Raw genomic sequence first — 18,740 nt, 5'->3', positions numbered from 1 at the left:
TAGGCAGCTGAGAAGGCCTCCCACCCAGCAAGGACCTGGTTTACCATCTCTGGAAGGTGGCAGGAGCATTCTGTAATCCGAAGGATATCACTTTAAAATGATAGTGGCCCTCTAGAGTGGAGAAGGCTGACCTCTCCATGGCTTCTTTTGTTTGGGTGATCTGCCAGTACCCTGATGTAAGGTCAAAGGTAATGTAGTACTGTACAACCCCTAATCTCCCAATGACATTATCCCCCGGGGGATGAAGTGAGCACCAGTCTTTGTTACAGAGTTTAGCCTTCTATAATCCCCACAGAACCTCAATTCCTGCGTGGTGCCCTGCGGAGCAGGTTTTGGTACCAGAACCACAGGACTAGACAAAGGGCTAGTGGATGGTTCTAGCACCCCCAACTCCAGCTTCTTGGAGACTTTGCTCTTGCTCTTGATGCTGGGGCTCGCCTTATCCAGCAACCTCTAAGATTTACTCTTGACAGGGAGGTTGACCCCTGTGTCCACATCATGGTACACCTGTGGGCAATCCCCGAAGTGAGGGAAAAAAGAGAGGAGTACTGTTCCAACACTGGGCGCCAGTCATTCTGTTGTTTAGGAGTCAGAGGCTGAGAAAGGAATACTCCTTATACAGACCCATCCTTCTTGGAGGCTAAGGGGTCAGGGAGAGGTTCACTTTCCTTGTCAGCTCCATCAGTTGCCAAAAGGATGGTGAGCTCAAACTTCTGGTCATGCCTTTCAGCATCTTGCTGAACCTCTCAACATGCCCATTGGTTTTGGGGTGGGAAGGGATGGAGAACTTGTAAGTTACTCTATGCTCATTCCATGTGGACTGCATATATGAAGATATGATGTTTGTGCCGCTGACAGACATACTTTTCCTTATGGAAACCAACTCGGGTAAACATCCCATCAGAGCCTTTGCCACTGCAGGTGCAGTGATGATCCTCACAGGGATGGCCTCTGGGTACCCCGTGGCTGATCCACCAGGACCAGGATAAAACTTTGACCAGAGGTAGTCAGGGGATCCATAGACCAAACAATGTTGATGTCCACCCTTTTAAAAGGGGTACTAACAGTGGGTAGTGATTCCAGAGGAGCTTTTAGCTTTTTTTCCCTGTCTTCCCGCTAGCCTGGCAGGTCACACAAGTCCTGCAGAAAGGGCCTAAGGAAGTCCTGATCGTAGGCCAAAAAAGGTTGGACACAATCCTTGCAAATGTCTTGTCCTGACCCAAGTGTGATCCAGGGGGATCTTGTGAGCCAGCTCCAGTAAGAAGGCTCTGTAGCATTGGGGAACCACCAGGTTCCTTGTTTTCCAATGTACGGGAACCTTAGGCCCACTGTAAAGGAGGTTGTCCTCCCAGTAAATGTAATAGCTCCCAAAGACATCTCCTGCTGCCTGGGCCTCTGCCTGTTTCCTCATGCCTTCAAGGGTTGTGCCCTACAGAACCACTCTTCGGTGGTCCTCCTTCTACATGCCAATCAGCAGGTGTAGGCAGATCATGAAGGGGAGCAGTGCCACCACAGGCGCTTCATCAGTCTCACTGGGTGTACACTGAGGGGCTGGTTTCCCACATCATCTGCCTTTCCCCTTTTTACCAGCTGGCTGGGTCAATGGTCCAGGCTCCAGTCCTCCTTGACTCCCCTCCTGGGCAGCCATGGACCTTGTTGTTGCACAGATCCAATCAGGTAACCCCATCATTTCCACATGAGCCTTGAGTTCCACTTCCTTCCAGATAGAGAACTCAAGGTCATTACCCAACAAGCAGTCCACAGGCATGGCAGGGCTCACAGCAACCTTCAAAAGTCCTCAAACGCCCCCACCACTCAAATGGAACAAGGATCACAGGATATTGACCCTATCTGTTGTCAGCAACCACAACTTGTTGGAATGCCTGGAGAATCACCTGCTCTGAGGACACCCGATGAATACTTACCTTAGTTATACTGGCACCTCTGTCCCTCAGAGCCTCAACACCTTGCCCATTAATGGTGACCCATTGCCTATACTTGGTAGTACTTGATGGCATATGGATCTTAGGAACCATGTCACTGTTACCCAGGAATACTGGGGTAACCCCACTAAACTTCCCCACCCCATTGACTGGGTGGAAACCCCTCCCCCAGCACTATGTTAGTCACCCCTGGGTTCTTACTTCCACTGGGAGGGTGTGCTCTCTTTGGACACCTAGGATCCCCCTTGTAATGTCCATACTTGCCACACACCTAGAATGTGGGAGTTTTGGCCTGCTGACTTTTGTCATGGTAGTTTTGTTTCTGGTTGCCAGAATAGGAATGAGAACCAGACCCTGTCCCCTGGGAGTTGTTCTGGGGAGCTTTAGAGAGCCCCATGTTTTTATCTTCCCCTTCTTTCTTCCATGGGGAACCCTAATCACCCTTTTGTGAGTCCCGCCCAAGAAACTTTTATGGACCCTCTGGTACTGACCCAGATGCCCTTCTTCTCAACAAAGTTCTTGGAGTCAGTCAGCTTGGTATCCACCAGGTTTTGGCGCAGCTCTGGAAAACAATTATCAAGCATGCGCTCCTTCAAAAACAAGTTGAACAGCCCTTCATAATCAACAACCTTGCTGGCCTTAACCAGCCATTCAGTGCCTTACCAGCATAATCCAGAAAATCTATCTATGGTTGTGTGGTTAGTTTGTGACCAGCCCTGAGCCGTTGTCTGTACCTTTCAGGTGTCAAACCAAACTTCCTTACTAAAATGGCCTTCTTGGCTTTGTAGTTGGTCTGGACCCCCACCTCTAATGTAAAGAGTGTGTCCCTTCCCACTGTGGGCATGTACTGCCAAAAACTACCCATCCTAACCCACCAGAACTCCTCTGGGACCCTGTACACTTTAAAAGCCACTTTGTAGGATGCCAACCATTTATCTCTGTCATTCCCAATACTGTAACTGGGCACCATATCTTTTGGGATATGTAATCTGGGCTCACTGGAAGACCCTGCAGCTATGTTGCTATCATTAGTGCTGTTGCTTGACCCCCTCATGGAGGGCTCTTATGGTCAGCTCTTTCAAGCTGACCTCATGTGCCATCCACCTCTCCTCCGTAACCAGCCTTTTCTCCTCAAGAGCCTGCTGTTTCTTCAAATTAGCAAGAGTGCGCTCCTTCTCTAGCTTAGCTACCTCCAGTTTTAGTTTCCTTTTCTCCCTCCTGTCCTCCAGTTCCTCTCCGGTCAGGTCCTTTGATATGAGACTGCTCCTGCTCTGGGAACAAATACTGCCATTGGCAAGTTTTTTGACCCCTTCCACAAGCGGTCCCAAATCCACCTGGGTATCCAGGGTTAGCTCCTCATCCTCCTCAAGGATTTCCTTCTCCTCAACCAGGTCATTAACTCCTGCACCCTGGGACTCTGCCCACACCCTTAAGGCTTCCTGTAGCTGCACCTTCTTGGTGAATCCCTTATTGAGACATGAAATTGCTTGCAAAAGACCTTCATCTCCCCATAGTATGAGACGCCAACTGGGCCAGATCAAATTCCACAACTGTATCAACAAATCAAAAAGGCCAATTAGTACAAGACAGACAAAAATGTTGCCAATCGTGAGGAATAGGTTTAAATTGGTCTAGCAGTAGAGTTGCATTGAACACCGAATTACTGTATGGTATTGCACAAACTCAAGTCCTATACCCACCAATGAAATTATGGCCCTGATTACAACTTTGGCGGAGGGGGTTAATCTGTCCCAAATGTGATGGATATCCCGCCCACAGTATTACGAGTTCCGTAGGATATAATGGACTCGTAATACGGCGGGCTGGATATCTGTCACATTTGGGACGGATTAACCCCCCTCCGACAAAGTTGTAATCAGGCCCTATGTCTCTGTTTGGCAGAGGCAAAAGGCAAAGGCCATGTAGGAACCACAAACCCCTAGTAAGGGTAAGTCAGTTAAACTTTGTAAATTAACCTGTGCTCACCCTCTGGTAGCTTGGCACAGAGCAGTCAGGCTTAACCTAAGAAGCAATGTGTAAACTATTTGTGCAACATAAACATACAGTAACACAATGGAAATACCACAAAATGCACTCCACATCAGTTTAGAAAAATAGAGAGTATTTAACTGAGCAAAACAAGACCAAAATGACAAACATCCAGTCCATAGAAGTCGAGATGTGAATTTTTGAAGATTAAATGAAAAATAGTACTTAGAAGTCATAAGCGGTCAAAAGAATACTTGAGGTCGCGAGGGACTGGTGCAAATTCAAAGTACAGGCCGACTGCAATGAAGGGTTGGCCAGCTATAGAACCCACGCATGGTCCGCTGAAACAGTACCTTTGATGGAGCAAAGCGTTGGCGTCGAAGGCATGATGCGTCAGTTCCAATCCTCGCAGTCGGCATCCTCAGTCGGCTTCGAACTCCATTTAAGTAAATGGGATGCATAATCATCGAGCCACGTAGAGCATTGTTGTCGTGGTGCGCAGGCTGTGAATCTGCTGCAGTTAAGCAGTGTCTGGGTCGAGGGAGCGGTGCATGAAAATTTCTCCCATACTCAAGGTGATGCATCTTTTGATTTTTGTAGAAGTCAGCTGCAGAACACTCTTCTGATGCCCAGGACTGGAGGGGGCACATCAGGCAAGGGTAGGACTCACAGCTGGTAGAGTCCAGCAGCACCAGGAGAGTTGCAAGCAATCTTTGATGTTCCTGAGATTGCAGAAGAACAAGCAGCAAGGCAGGAAGGCCTGGCGACACTCTGGGTCAGCAAGATAGGTCCAGTCCTCTTCTTCAGCAGGGCAGCTCAGCAATGCAGAGAAACAGTTCCTTGGAACAGTCACTCCAGGCAGAGTGGCAATCCTTACAGCACAGCAGTCTTTACTTTTGCAGAGTTCTTCCCAATTCCAGTAGTGGTCTGATGTCAGGGGCGTCATTGCACCAGTACTTATACCCAAAAGAGCTTTTGAACTGGGGGTTATTTCGAAATACCCCCTTGAAGTGCACAGGTCCCCGTTTCATCCCAGCCCTGGCTTCAGACTACCAGTAGGGGGTATTCAGCCCTTTGTGTGAGGACATGCACTTCCCTATTGAAGTGTGAGTTCCCCTCCACCCTTCCAGCCCAGGAACGCCCATTAGAATGCAGATGAGTCCTTTGTCACACCCACCCTTCCTTTGTGGCTGTCTGGAGGAATGCACAAAGTGTAGCTGTCACCTGTCACAGACGTGTATTAGAGACAGCCTGAAAGGCACACAGAGCAGTAGGAGCAGATAAAAGCCCACTTTCTAAAAGTGTCATTACTAAAATAGTAATGTTAAATCTGTCTTTAACATTAAAGAGGATTTATCATTACCATTCCAATGATATGAAACATTATGTAGCTACTCCTTTCTGATCAGGATTTCCAGCCTAAAAGTATATTAAGGAATTCCCAATGCTGGCCTATGAGAGGAGTAGGCCTCATACTAATAAAAAACGACTTTCATTACCAGGACATGTAAAACTTTGTCCTGCCTTTTACTTACTTAGCAACCTGACCTATGGGCTACCTGGGGCCTGCCTTTTAGGTGACTTATATGTAATAAAGAAGGGATTTAAGGATTTGCAAAAGGTTTCAAAAGCCAAGTGGCAGTACAACTGCACACACAGACTCTTCACCGGCAGGCCTGAGACATGCTTACAGGGCTACTTGAGTGGGTGACACAATCAGTCCTACAGACCCACTAGTAGCATTCAATTTGTGTGCCCTGGATATATTGCATACCACTTTACAAGGGGCTTACAGGTAAATTAAATACACCAATCTTACCCTGTTGGTGGGGAGAAGCACATGCACTTAAGCACTGGTCAGCAGTGGTAAAGTGCTCAGAGTCCTAAGTCCAACTAAAAGATACAGTAAAAATGTGAGGCAAACAGGCAGAAAGATTGGGCGAAGAGCACCCTAAGGATGTTAGGTCTAACACTGGCCATACTTTCCCAGGCCATGTAGGATGATTGTGATGCTTCCAAGTTTACTCTTTACTGTGGGTTGGATACCACTGACTACCTTGGCAGGGCTATTTGTACCAGAGTGGCCTTTCGCAGGGACACCTGGAGACGATCCACTGGCCTTTAGGAGACATCAAGGCCAGTTTTATGCACATGCTATTTGATGACTCCTGACTTTTCAGGGATGAAGAAGGTTCGGCCCTGGGGCGCTTCAAAGATAGCAGGACCACAGTGCGCTCCCTGGGCTTCTCTGCTCCCACCCACCAGCTGCCTCAGCACCTTTGCCGCCTCCGTAGCTGTAGTAGAGGTTTTGTTTATCACCAGCTAGTACAGAAGTTGTCCCAGAGTTTGCATGGCTGCAGTGCCCACAGGGCAACAGGTACAGCATGCAGCCCAGTCTTCTGTTTACCCTGTTACTGCGCCTGCTAAACCTCTTTAAAGTGCCCTTGATGACGCACAGCCGTTTGCCAGAGGCTCAATCCTATAATCTCCTCCAGGATGGGAGGAACAGTTTTGGACAAGTGGGCCCTGCACATTGTTCAGTGAGGTTAGACCATCCCATTTCTCGACACGCTTCTACAGGTTCCACCATTCCCAGATTGGCTGATGGAAGATTACCTCTCTCTCTTTAAAAAAAGGTTGTGCAGGCTCTTTTGGCCAAAGGAGCCATAGAGAGGCTTCTGGTGCCAAAAGTTGGTTGTTGTTAGTTTTCAGGCTATGTCCTAAGTTCAAAAAAAGTCAGAGTGCCTCCATCTCATTTTAGATCTAAGCCCTCTCAATTCCTTTCTGCTGAAAGACAAGTTCAAAATGCTCACCCTGGCCCAGTTTCTGTCTGCCCTTGACCCTGGTGACCTGCAGGATAGGATGCTTATTTCCACATCCACGTCCTGAGGCACACAGGCATTGGCTGCGGTCCGGTAAGCCACTAGCATTTTCAATTTGTTGGCCTCTTTTGGTCTTACCAGCACCCCTTGAATGTTCATGAAACTGATGGCGATGGTTGCAGCACATCTTTGCATGTTGGGGTCACAGTCTTCCCATAACTCAACGACTAGCTGTTAAAGCTGGGCTCACTCAGGCATTCGTCACCCACTTCTAGACTGCAGCAAATCTCCTAACATCATTGAGGTTGCATAGTAGTATGTCAAAAGATGCACTCTGTTCCTTCACAGATTATCCCCTTCATCTGAAGCATTTTGTATATTGTGCAGTTTCTCACCTATTCCCTAGAAAATACACTGACATTAGGGCTATGAACCTGATATTTCAACCTCTGTCCTAGATCTCAGTAAGGACGACCCCTAAGGGGGTTGGGACTGATGGCATCCTGTTTGTGAAGCATGTCAGATGGCATGTGCGGACTCTGCAGTGGGAATGGAAGCCCCAGTTGGCACAGTACCTGGGGAACTCTCCAGTCGAGTCCAGATTTTGGACCAAACTGCAGATCAAAGTCCTCTTGTCTCCGGCAGAGGCTCATCTTCACAACAGTCTGCAGGAGCTCCGACCCTTCCGCTTGCAATTAACAAGTTTCCTTCCTTCCATCAAGCGGAGGCTGGTACAGGTGCTCACAGACACCACCACAGCCATGTTATACTGCAACAAGCAGTACCACTGTGGACACCTTTAGACATGGCCAGAATGCTAGGAGATTTTCTTGGTCGTTTGCCACCTGGCTAGATCTCTCAGTGCCAGGGTGGATTAGCTCACCCATCAATACCTCATGGATCGCAAATAGCTGTTAAATTTGCAGTGACTCTTCTGCATATGGGGAGAACCTTGGCTCAATCTTTTTGCTTCTGCCGAGAATGTGCAGTATCATCACTTTTGCGCAGGTGTGTGTGTCTCTCTCTCTCGCTCGCTCTCCCTCCCACCATCCTATGTACTTTTCTGCCTAAACCTCCCCTGCCCCGAGTTCTGAAGAAAGTCAGGGCTGACCTTGCTCAGTTTGGTCCAACTCAGATTGTGCATAGACACTGTTTATATCAAGAATTCCTAGACATGAGCATCTGCTTTCCAATCAGGCTGCCGCACTTGTTACACCTTCATGCTTGGAGTTTGAGCAGTGATTATTGAGAGCTTTTGATCTTCCTCCTGAATTTGTTGACGTCATCTTGGCAGTCAGGTGTCCCTTAACCAAATCTCTATATACATACCTTTGGCCACGTTTGTGGTTCGCTGTGCTACCAAGCAAATTGGCCCACTTCGTGCTAAGTTATTTTAAGAGGTGGTGTTGAAATCTCTGTCCTGTTGCTTTTGATAGATACTTACAAGGAGATCAAAACATGGTCAGTCCATAGCCCAGAGATTAACTGAATTCTTGTTGGGCAAAACTTTAGTTAAGTGCTACTCAATTTTGTGGCTCTTGTCATGGGTGGGAATGTTAACCATTGATTAAAGCCAACAACTAGGAGGTTCGTGAAAGATAAACTCCAATGTGTCATCATGATCAGGCCACAATAAAAAAATCTACTACTATAATTTAATATTGGATGAATAAAATTAATAATTTCACCCTCCAAAAATAAATTAGGATCCGGGGTCCATAAATGCAGACAGTTGTCTAAGATTGGTTGTGAATATGGAGATCTTGCCTATTGCTGCCTTAAAGGACTTGAATAATTGGCCCCAGGGCGGATGTATGTGAAATGTCTTATATACTATAAAAATCACACACCTCCTTTCATAGAGGGTCTATTTTCATAGATAATGGAAACCTCATCTCAACTGGGAACATGCAGGGTAGTTCAGCTACTGAAATCTCGGAGAGCCAGGTTTCGGAGCCAATCAGTAAGGCCCAGTTATGATCCTCGATCAGAGTTTAATGTCCTACCAGTGAGCCACTGCAGAACGGACAACGGACGTTAATTTAGCTCAACTCATGAAACTGTTCTGATTCTAAGTTTTCCAGTCCCCTGGATCAAATTTATTAAAGCCAGCAAGTTTGTCAGTAGGATGTGTGCTCAAGGGGGTTTAATTGAGGTGCCAAGTGATTCACTGTTCAAGCTGTGCACGAGTTATTGTCATCAAGTCACCTCGATCCTTGTTGATTTGGAAGACGTCCCCAGAAGTGCTTTTGCGTCTAAGCTTGTGAAATGTGGATGAGAAATATAAATACATAGCCTAACTTAATCCCTGTTATAATAACCATTATTGTTTGTGATCTGGTCAGGCAAGAACATAAAGCTGTTCCTCAGCTCTTGTGAGTCAGGCGGGAGAAATATGGATAGGTTAATTACTGGAAAGCTCCCATCCTGAGATTTTGAAATGGCTTGCTTCTCAAATGCCCAGCCTCCTAATCTCCAACCTCTCCTGCTAAACAGGAAGGAGGGAGAGCAATGGGAGCTGACTATAAGGCTGGCCTGTTTGACTACATCACCTGCGAGAGAGAGTTTTCCATATTTTGAACCTTTTCCACCTAGGCTTTTAATTCCGCCTTCCTCTGACATCAGTGTTTGCTGGCCATAGCACTGAAGGCTTATCAAGCATGTTCCAAACATAAGAACTGCAGCCACAAAATGGCAGAGTAACTTTATATTCCTGCTGAGAATGGCCCATGGTGTGCAGTCAGAGAAACAGGTGCCATTTCTGCCCTTCACGAGGCTTTATCTGTCAAATACTAAAAAACGAGGCTCAATTGGAGCCTTTTGTTTAACAGTTCTTGATGTGATGGTCATCTACTTGCTATTTACTGTGACATTTTGCATGTTGATACTCCTACTTTATTTGTGAAGGAGATTTTAAGAGAGTCTTGACACACTATACATTGAACACTGTAAGTTCACTAGAGGTTTTGGAAGAAAAATTCAAATACAATTTGGATCTTAACCTCACTTTTCTTAGTAAATAAATTAGTAGTCAGATATGTATTTAACTACTACAAGTTATTCCTCAACACAAGAGTAATTTTTTGCTTAGCACAAATGGAAATGTTTCTTAAGAAAACTGTTTGTTTCAGCTGTAGTTGAGAAAACCCCTTGGAAGGAACTACGCTGAGCTAACTGTTGCATTGTGTCTTTATCTAGGTCCCCTTTACTCCCAAGACCGGATTCTACAGGCCATGGGGAATATCACATTGGCTTTCCATCTTCTTTGTGAGCGTGCTGACCCAAACTCCTTTTGGCTTCCCTACATCATGACTTTGCCCAGTGACTATGATACACCACTCTACTTTGAAGAAGATGATGTACAGTATCTCCAGTCTACCCAAGCTATTCAAGATGTATACAGCCAGTATAAAAACACAGCTCGACAGTATGCCTATTTTTACAAAGTCATTCAGGTAGGCTGAAAAGTTTTTCTTGCATTGGTTCTTACAAGTGGCATTGGGCAGAACAACTTACTGGTAGCTGCTTGAGGTAACATTCATAAATGTTTTCTCAGACGCTGTCCCATTGTCGGATGAGCAAATAATGGAGTTACCTTGTTTGCCTCTACATTTGTGTAATGGAAATGGTAATGTCTGATTGATATACATTAACTCTACTAGGTACTTTACTTTGTGTTACCATAGCTACTATCCTTGTTGCACTTAAAACACAAGTGTTTTAACACTGCTATAGATGGCTTTACTTAGAGTATGTTTTGGGAGAGCTCCTTGCTCAAGTTTGAATAGCTTTCCTGTCGGTCTCACTTTCCTCCTCTGTTAGATTTTCTCTCTATTTTGTGTGCATCTTCTTGCTCCTCAGCCTTCATTTTTTCCTTTTGTTTTTCCTTTTTCGCCTCCTGCTGCATTATTGCAGGATGGTTTCCCGTGTGTGTGTGGTGGGCATCTAGGAATGTTTTTTTTTTTATTTGAACAAAACCCATTCAAAGATGGATGTCGTGGATGGCTGTGTCCATGCTGACCATCTTTGAATGGCATTTGTTAAAACATAACAAAAACACTTAAAATGGCTTTTGTGGCTGCAAGCCCATCTGCAGTGACTATCTTTTAATTATTTTTGTTATGTTTTACAAACTCGGTCCAAGATGGCCACCATTGATGTACACACTTTCACAGCTGGCCATCCGTAATAGTGTTCATATGATAGGTCATCCAGAACGTCTCAATGTGGAGAAGTACAAAATGTCATCAAGAAATTTCTTGTAAGGACCAGGATGCTTTAGTTTGAGCAAAGCTTGACCATTCTGCTACATCATAATTTTCCTTCAGCTAAGAGCTCACTCTGAATTGATGCCCTTACCTAGCAGGAACATTGAGGGAGGTGAGGGTCATGTTCTTGACCAATAGTCAGACATTTCAATGCAGTCGCACAACAGAAATACTGTCCCTCCCTTTTTCCGGAACAACTCCTTTTCACCTGTGTGAATGATGAGATTGGAAAAATGAAAGCTGAAACATTAAATGCAGTCTTTAAAAACATATAATTGGCACTCCCAATAGAAAACCTCTGAATGATGTTTTTCCTTCTGCAAGTTAAAATGCCTGGCAAAGAACAAATACCAGTATTATCTGACAAAAACAATGCATCTAGCGTCAGAACCGTAAGGGAAATGGGGATGCTGGTTGTCAATAGCTTCTGGAATTTGCTTGCTAACTAGACGTGTTATCATCTGTGCTAGAAATGTCCTTCGCCTTAGACAGGTTTTCATCCTGGTGTCAGATTTCATCACTCATGGATTTGAGGCTTGCTGTATTTTCACTAAACCTCGTGTTCTATATGAAATGAGAACTACTGTCCAGGAGTGCTTAGATTATCAGAAATTAGAAAACTTGAAAGAAAAGTTGATATTTACTTGCTAGAACACTTATAATTGTTCTTTGACAATAATTTATTGTCCTTTGGCATTAGAAGAAACAACGTCCCATCAAGTGTCTTTTCAGAGTTCAACTCTAGTACTCCTCGTAGTGACAAGAATCTTTCTCTGTTTGGTTGGGATGTGCACATCAGTGTGAGAACAGTTCAAAGGACTTGGTGAGAAGGGGAGAAAACGTCTCAAGTTGCATCTTCCCTTATTATGAATACAATGATTTAGGTTTGCAACACAATAACAATGTAATATCTGAGCAACCTAAAGCGAACAAGATCCATATGTCTCAGTCTGAAGTTCAAATTATCTGTAACTGGCTGATTGCAAGATATCTACAGATCATCTCCTAAGCCTAGAAAATGTGAATTCAAAAGAGCTGAGAAGATTTATTTTGGAATTTTTCTGTGACTATGTCACCAATTTATTATTCTTTTCAGCTGGAACTATTGACTATAAAAGAAAGCTCCGGATCCGAGACTTTGTGGACAGATTTTCAGAACTGTATTCAAGATCAGTTTGCCTGCAAGTGGTTTCCCTGTTCCTTTCATTCCTAAGTGTTGACCTTGAGAGGTAGCACACAGGAATAAAGTCTGGATTTGCGTGTATCACATCAGTGTAGATCTTCTATTAGGATAATTTGAGGTTGCAAGTAAAATAAGGACAAGAGAGCCCAACTAATAATAGGTAATCACAGAGGATGACATTTCAAAGACAACAGCACCCTTCATGACAGAAGGCCGAGTTTAAGTGCACAAGAGGACCAGGATCCGTATGTACACAGTGCACACTAAGGATGACATATGATTGGTGATCTACTCAAAGATCATTAATCATTGTCCTAAACTGACTCCCCACATGATGGTATCTGGCTCTTCTTATTCTATTTGATGTGGAGAGGGATGGACTCTAGGACACATGAAGAATTTGTTGTAATTTAACTCCTTTAATTGATTAAAATTAGCTTGAAATATTCCTCCACTAAGTCCATTAGCAGTCATTCCAGAGCATAAAAATTACTGTCTCAAATACAGTTTGCCACCAATTTTATTTTAAGAATGTTAAAGTATTTAAGCATCTTTTCCTCCATCAGTGCCACAGTCCCATCAAATCAAACAACAACATATGCTGTGTTCTGTGTCTGCAAAATTCATCTTCAAACCACTACGGGATAATTTTTATTTATTAAAGTTTACAAAGCTGCTGTCTGCACTCATTCAATAGTTTTATTAAACACTGATGCGTACAGTCTGACTCAAGAATTGAGAGGCAAGTTGGTCACTCTTTTCTACACAGCCTGTTTGGTTAGCTCTAAAATCCAGGATGGTTCTTTAGTGATGTAACAGCCAGTGGAAAAAAGTCACGGTTTTCTAAATAAATTGCATTCTTTGGAAGCCAAAGTCACACAATTAATTCGAAATTCTGTGTATCTGCCAGAAACTCAGACTGAACGTCCAAGTCCTTATCAGTTGAACATAGTCCAAAATAATCCAGGACGTACACTCTAAATCAAGCACATTTTCATATATATGCTTACGTGATTCGTTTATGAGTAAGTTACTGATATGTGCATAGTAGAAATAATGCCTCTTTGTCCCTCACCCCTTTATTCTTGCCCCATGTAAGTTGTGATCTTAAGCTTCCTGAAAGTAACAAGTAGCTTTGGTTTCCCTACCAAAGAGAATTTACGATCTGTTAACTATGTCACACAGTTAAAGTTTCGTCCATCTTTACGATATTATCAGTAATCCTCAATATAATAGAGTTCCTCAAAAGTGTGATGCATGATGAATGTACTTGACTTGGAGATGTGAACTCCTACCAAGCGAGTAACTTTTTCTTCATCAGCTCTTCATCATTTCCCTCTGCCCCCTTTGGTGGATGCGAAGGACATGAAAGAATCACTGCCCTCTACTCAGTTTGATACGTCCAATTTGAATTAAATGTTTACTTGGGGCAACACTGTCTCGACCTTATTGTGCCGTAGTATTAATTTTAGAGGATTAATGACCCCCCCCCTTTCATGGTATCCACCAATATTTTAGGGCTCCTAAAGGCCAAGTGATAACATTTCTCAGGGGTTTCTAATAATGATGTAAAGTTACAAATCGCTTCTTTCTCACATTATCAAGGTTTAGCACAGACATTCAGAACCTTGCACATCTCAATGACCAAGTTGGGATTCCATTCATTGTAGAACGAGGAAGAAACATCATGCATAAATAAAAGATCTATATCCCAGTGTATTCACTGATTCATAGGTCACTTGCCCGTGACCCAGCCAGCATTTTTGATGTACTCCCTGACACAGTGGTTGGTAGTTTCGAACTATATCAGTCTATGTCCCACCTAGTAACTGACCCCAAACTCCTGTCTGATGATAACCTATTTTTTTATCACAAGGCAAATTACAGGCGTTTATGTAGAATTAAGCATGCCATGCTCAAAAAATATCTGTTCGACCAACGGTAGTAAACCTGCTTAGCCCCCTTCTAGAGTTTGGACTTAAATATATGCAAGCTTTTGAGTAATTTTTTCGTCAGTTATGTTTAATAAATAGTTAGCGATCCTTTGACAGATCTCTACATTGTGTAATTAGACATCGTTTAGACTACAAAGGTTTCCAGCCATAACCAACAACCCCTTTCATTCCAATATTTTGTCTTATTGTATGGACCTAGATCATCTTCTTATACGTTCGGATTCAAATACAACAGTTCTGGAACAGTGTTAAAGAATCTCCATGTGGTTTTAAAATCCACACAGTCTTGCCTCATATTGTATCACATATTTGACGCCCAGGTCCTGTAGGATTTTCTTAGCAACATGGTGACCTTGTTCCCCACTCTCTTTCAGGGGTAAATGCATGGTAAAAATGAATGCTTATTTCCTGGAGTCTAAACCTCACTAGTATCCCTGGCTTCTGCAAGGAAATGTATACTATATCTAAACAACAGTAATTTAATCACAGGACTGCAAGATCTTCTGTGTGTAGGATTCTCTGCACCTGTACTATGAATGAGTGGTTCATATATTAATGTTCTCTACAATATGCAGTAGTGGTGTGTGAAGTATATTCCATTTTTGAGCCACCTACACCATGAACCTCTCCCGCTCTCCATCAACTGTCCACATCCCCCAACTCCGTAAGCACTAGTATGACATCACACCACAGTAAGTACATGCAATGTCATTAGTCCACGTTATAACATATCCCCTTTCTTTAACCCAAATACATTGTAACCCTCCCCCTCTTAATTTCTCATTTGAACTAAGGTAACATATTTTACAAAATAACAGAATGAAAAAGAAAATAAGTGTTAATAAGTTCTAAACTATTTACGAACTGAGTCGAAGGTATGGATAACTTCATTACAGTGCCTATGACAAAACTAATAACATTTCATATCATTTGACTATTGCTGACATTTATGTAATTCTACAGTTCTAACAAGTGTACAAATGGACAAAACTAACCAGTGAGGAAATGAACATAACATATGATACAGTAATTAATTCATAACATAGTCCTGGAATTTTAAAGGAAACCTACACATTCTTTGTTCCCTGGTCCTTGTCCCATCCTTTTTTCCATTACTGTCATAAACGTTCCTCCTTTCACCACCCAACTCTATATCTTCTCCGTTTCTCACATCTTCCCTTATTACCAGTATTTGTTTGTCATCCATCATCATGAACCCACCCTGACCACTGTTGCTTCTATTCTTTCCACATTTTAAGTTTTCCTTGTGTCACATCTTTTTGTTTACAATACAATGTCGCCCTTCTTTTATTCCATGTTTGTCCGTTGAACAACACAACATGCCACTCATGTACCTCCATTGGTTCTGAAAATGTATTGACACCATCCTCTCTTCTTCCTAACTTGATTCTCACGAAGTCACCCTTCTCTATTCTGCCCCCTTCCCCATTCTGGCATTCCTTTCTCTCATTTCTCCTCACTACCACATCCAATGAGGTGACAACTTTGTTTTCGTATCTCTCCCTCTCATCCTCTTAAACAGTGTTTCTCCTATCACCCCATTTTCGGTAGTGTTGTATGCCAAAACCATTTTCTCTGCCATCTCACTGACTGCCTTTCTGCCTCTCAAAGTCATTTGAATTGTACCTTTCACCATGTGATTGAAAAGCTTTTTGCATTCCATTACCCTGGAGGTTATATAATGAAGTACAAATATGTTTAATACCATGTCCTTTCAAGAAATCCTTCATAACCGTGGATGTGAAGTTTGTGCCATTAACTGTCACCAATATGCTTGGACACCCTTCTCTTCTGAGCACTCTTTCCATCACTCTAGTTACACTCTCCTTTGTTATATTCCTGACAAACCCAACCACCACTCACCTGGAACATACGTCTACCATCTCCGCAGCAAAACGCTCCACTTCCCTCAAGTAATCCATTGGGTCACTTAAATCCAGGCATACCTTCATCCAGGGGCTCTCCCCTTCACTCAGTGAACCTTTACCCTCACTTATTATCTTCATAACTTTTTTGCTTTCTCTACACATTTCACAATTTACCATATACTCATTAACCTCTCTGTCCACACATGGCCACCAAAACTTTTCCTTCAAACTTTTTTTGTAAGTGCATGTCCCAAATGGCCTTTGTGTGGTAACAGTATACGTTTTTCCTTTACTCCTTCAGGAGGCAAATACCTCTTTCCCCTCTCATAATTATGGCATCATTGGCTCCTCTCGACAATTGATCCTTCAGCTTTACATAACCCCTTAAGCCCGGCTTGAAATCACCTTCACGCCGCCAACCATCACAAATTCTCTTAGCCAGTTCTTGGAATAACACATCTTCATGCACTGCTGCCTCCCACTCTTTCTGGTGTGACTGACTTAAAATCACCCTCCAAAGCATCCTCCACACCGTCAACTACACACACCATCTCTTGATCTGACTGGCCCTAGCTTTTCCCACTTAAAGGCAATCTTGACAAGCATTCCGCTTGGATTTTTTCCATCCACCTTCATACTCTACACTATAGCGATACTCTTGGAGCCGGGATGCCAAACGAGCTAGTCTAGTTGACACATTGTCAATCCCACCAGGTTGCAACACTTTTAATAGTGGTTTGCCGTCTGTGTGTAACATAAAATAGACACCCCATACATATGTATGGAAATGTTCTTCTCTCCAGGCTGCTGCTAAGGCCTCCTTTTCAATCATGGCATAATTCCTTTTTAGAGAACTTGAGGCAAACGCTACCGTCTTTTCCACCCCATCCTTATAATGAGATAATTTGGCACCCAGTCCATGAGCACTCGCAACCACCATTAACGCTGTTCTACATGTGGGTTCAAATTTTGTCAAAGTTTTTGCATTGCCAATTTCTTCTTTGAGCCTAGGAAATCTTTGTTCCTGCCTTCCATCCCATTCAAACTCCTTACCCTTCCTAAGCAGTTCTGCCTCTGTCTTCTCTGCAAAACTACTGACAAATTTTGAGTAGTACTCTAACAGTCCCATTAAGGACCTTAATTGATCTTTCAATGGCAGTGCCGGAGCTTCTTTAATAGACTTGACTAAATCTTCTTTCGGACTAACCCTTGTCCTGAAATAGTGTACCCCAAGTACTGTATTTCTTCCAGCAAGAATTGACGCATCTCCTTGCATAGAGTTAACCCTGCTTCACTCAATATCTCCAACACCTTGACAACAGGACTATTAAGCTCTTCCTTTGTTGAACTCTAAACCAAAATATTGTCTTGAAAGAAACGCTGTCTCCGAATGCCACCAAACAATTTATTTATCATTCTTTGAAACACATTGGAGGACGATGATAAACCAAGCAGTAATCTAGTAAATATGAATACTACAAACCCCCCCCCCCCCCTTTGTGATGAAAGGCGGTACGTTTTTTTGGACTTCTCATGCAATTTGATTTGGTGGTATGCAGATTCCAAATCTAACCTCGTAAAGTATTTTGCTGTTTAGGAGTAAAACCATTTCAGATATACTCAGTAATGGAAAACACTGTGACCTTAAATCCACACAGAACCTTAAACGTCCATCAGACTTTTTCGTAATCACCTCTGGGGGCAACCACTCAGACGCCTCTTCTGGTTAAGTAACCCCTTTATTCTGCATTTCATTAAACTTTTCTTTGACTTCACCTCTCACTGTGAACAGCACTTTTTGTTCTTTATGCCTTACCTGTGCAGCCCCTTCCTTCAACTTTATTTCGTGCACGTACCACTTTAGAGTCCCAATGGGATCTTTGAACACTTCCTCAAATTTCTTTGGAATCATGTTGATTCCCTCCTCTTCCTGTACTATCAACACTTTTTCATTAGATCTGGGATCTAGTACCACGTGCAAATTTTACTGTGGTATCCACCCCAAAATTCCTGGACCATTACTAGATATGTACATTCTCCCTTCTGCTTCTCTGCCTTTGAACTGAAATTTTGCTTTCACCACACCCTCAATGTGAATGTCACTCCTGCCATAGCCCTTAAATTGTAAGTCACTGGGCTGCAAAGGTAGCACTTGATGAAGTAACACTTCTTGGAATTATGGTGTATATTGAACCAGGGTCTACCATTCGTTGGATTTATTTCTTGTTCACTGTAAAAATTGTTTTTGGTCTAATAATGCTTGGCTCTTCTTTACTTTAAATACATAGTACATTTTCTGGTGTATACTATTGTTCATCTATGCATGCCACCCTGCTCCTCGTCATCTCTTTGCCCACTCTCGCCAGATGACCCTTCTTTCCACACTTACGAAAATCCTTGTCGTGAGCATAACAACCTTTGTAATCGGCAGCATGCAAAATGCTACTGCACCTGTAACATCCTTTAAACCCTATCTTAGGGTTCGTCCTTTCCTTAAACCTATCTCCTTCACCCTTCTTTCTACTTGACCTTTGTATTCTTTGTCACTTTTTGCAAGGTCTTCTTTCCTGTTTACAACATTGACTCCTTCTCTTTGTTTATTTTCAGTTTGTTGCAGCTCCTTCATGCATAATTCTGTTTCCTGTACAAAGTTGGCTATTCCAGTAGCCTCCTATAATGTTGGATTCCTTG

At 43.2% G+C, this 18,740-nt stretch overlaps 1 protein-coding gene across 2 annotated transcripts in view; it reads left to right on the top strand.

Annotated features, from left to right (window-relative positions):
- SETD3 (SET domain containing 3, actin N3(tau)-histidine methyltransferase) overlaps positions 1-18,740 on the top strand; it is a 387,484-nt gene that overhangs the window by 192,886 nt on the left and 175,858 nt on the right. For both annotated transcript variants that reach the window (XM_069208287.1, XM_069208286.1), the window contains exon 6: positions 9,953-10,209. In XM_069208287.1, coding sequence (XP_069064388.1) covers positions 9,953-10,209 — 257 coding nt within the window. The remainder of the gene's footprint in view (positions 1-9,952; positions 10,210-18,740) is intronic.

Source organism: Pleurodeles waltl, chromosome 9, assembly GCF_031143425.1.
Source record: "Pleurodeles waltl isolate 20211129_DDA chromosome 9, aPleWal1.hap1.20221129, whole genome shotgun sequence".
Lineage (NCBI taxonomy): Eukaryota > Metazoa > Chordata > Amphibia > Caudata > Salamandridae > Pleurodeles > Pleurodeles waltl.
Note: the sequence above shows the minus strand (reverse complement) of the source record. Positions and strands in the feature narration are given on the sequence as shown.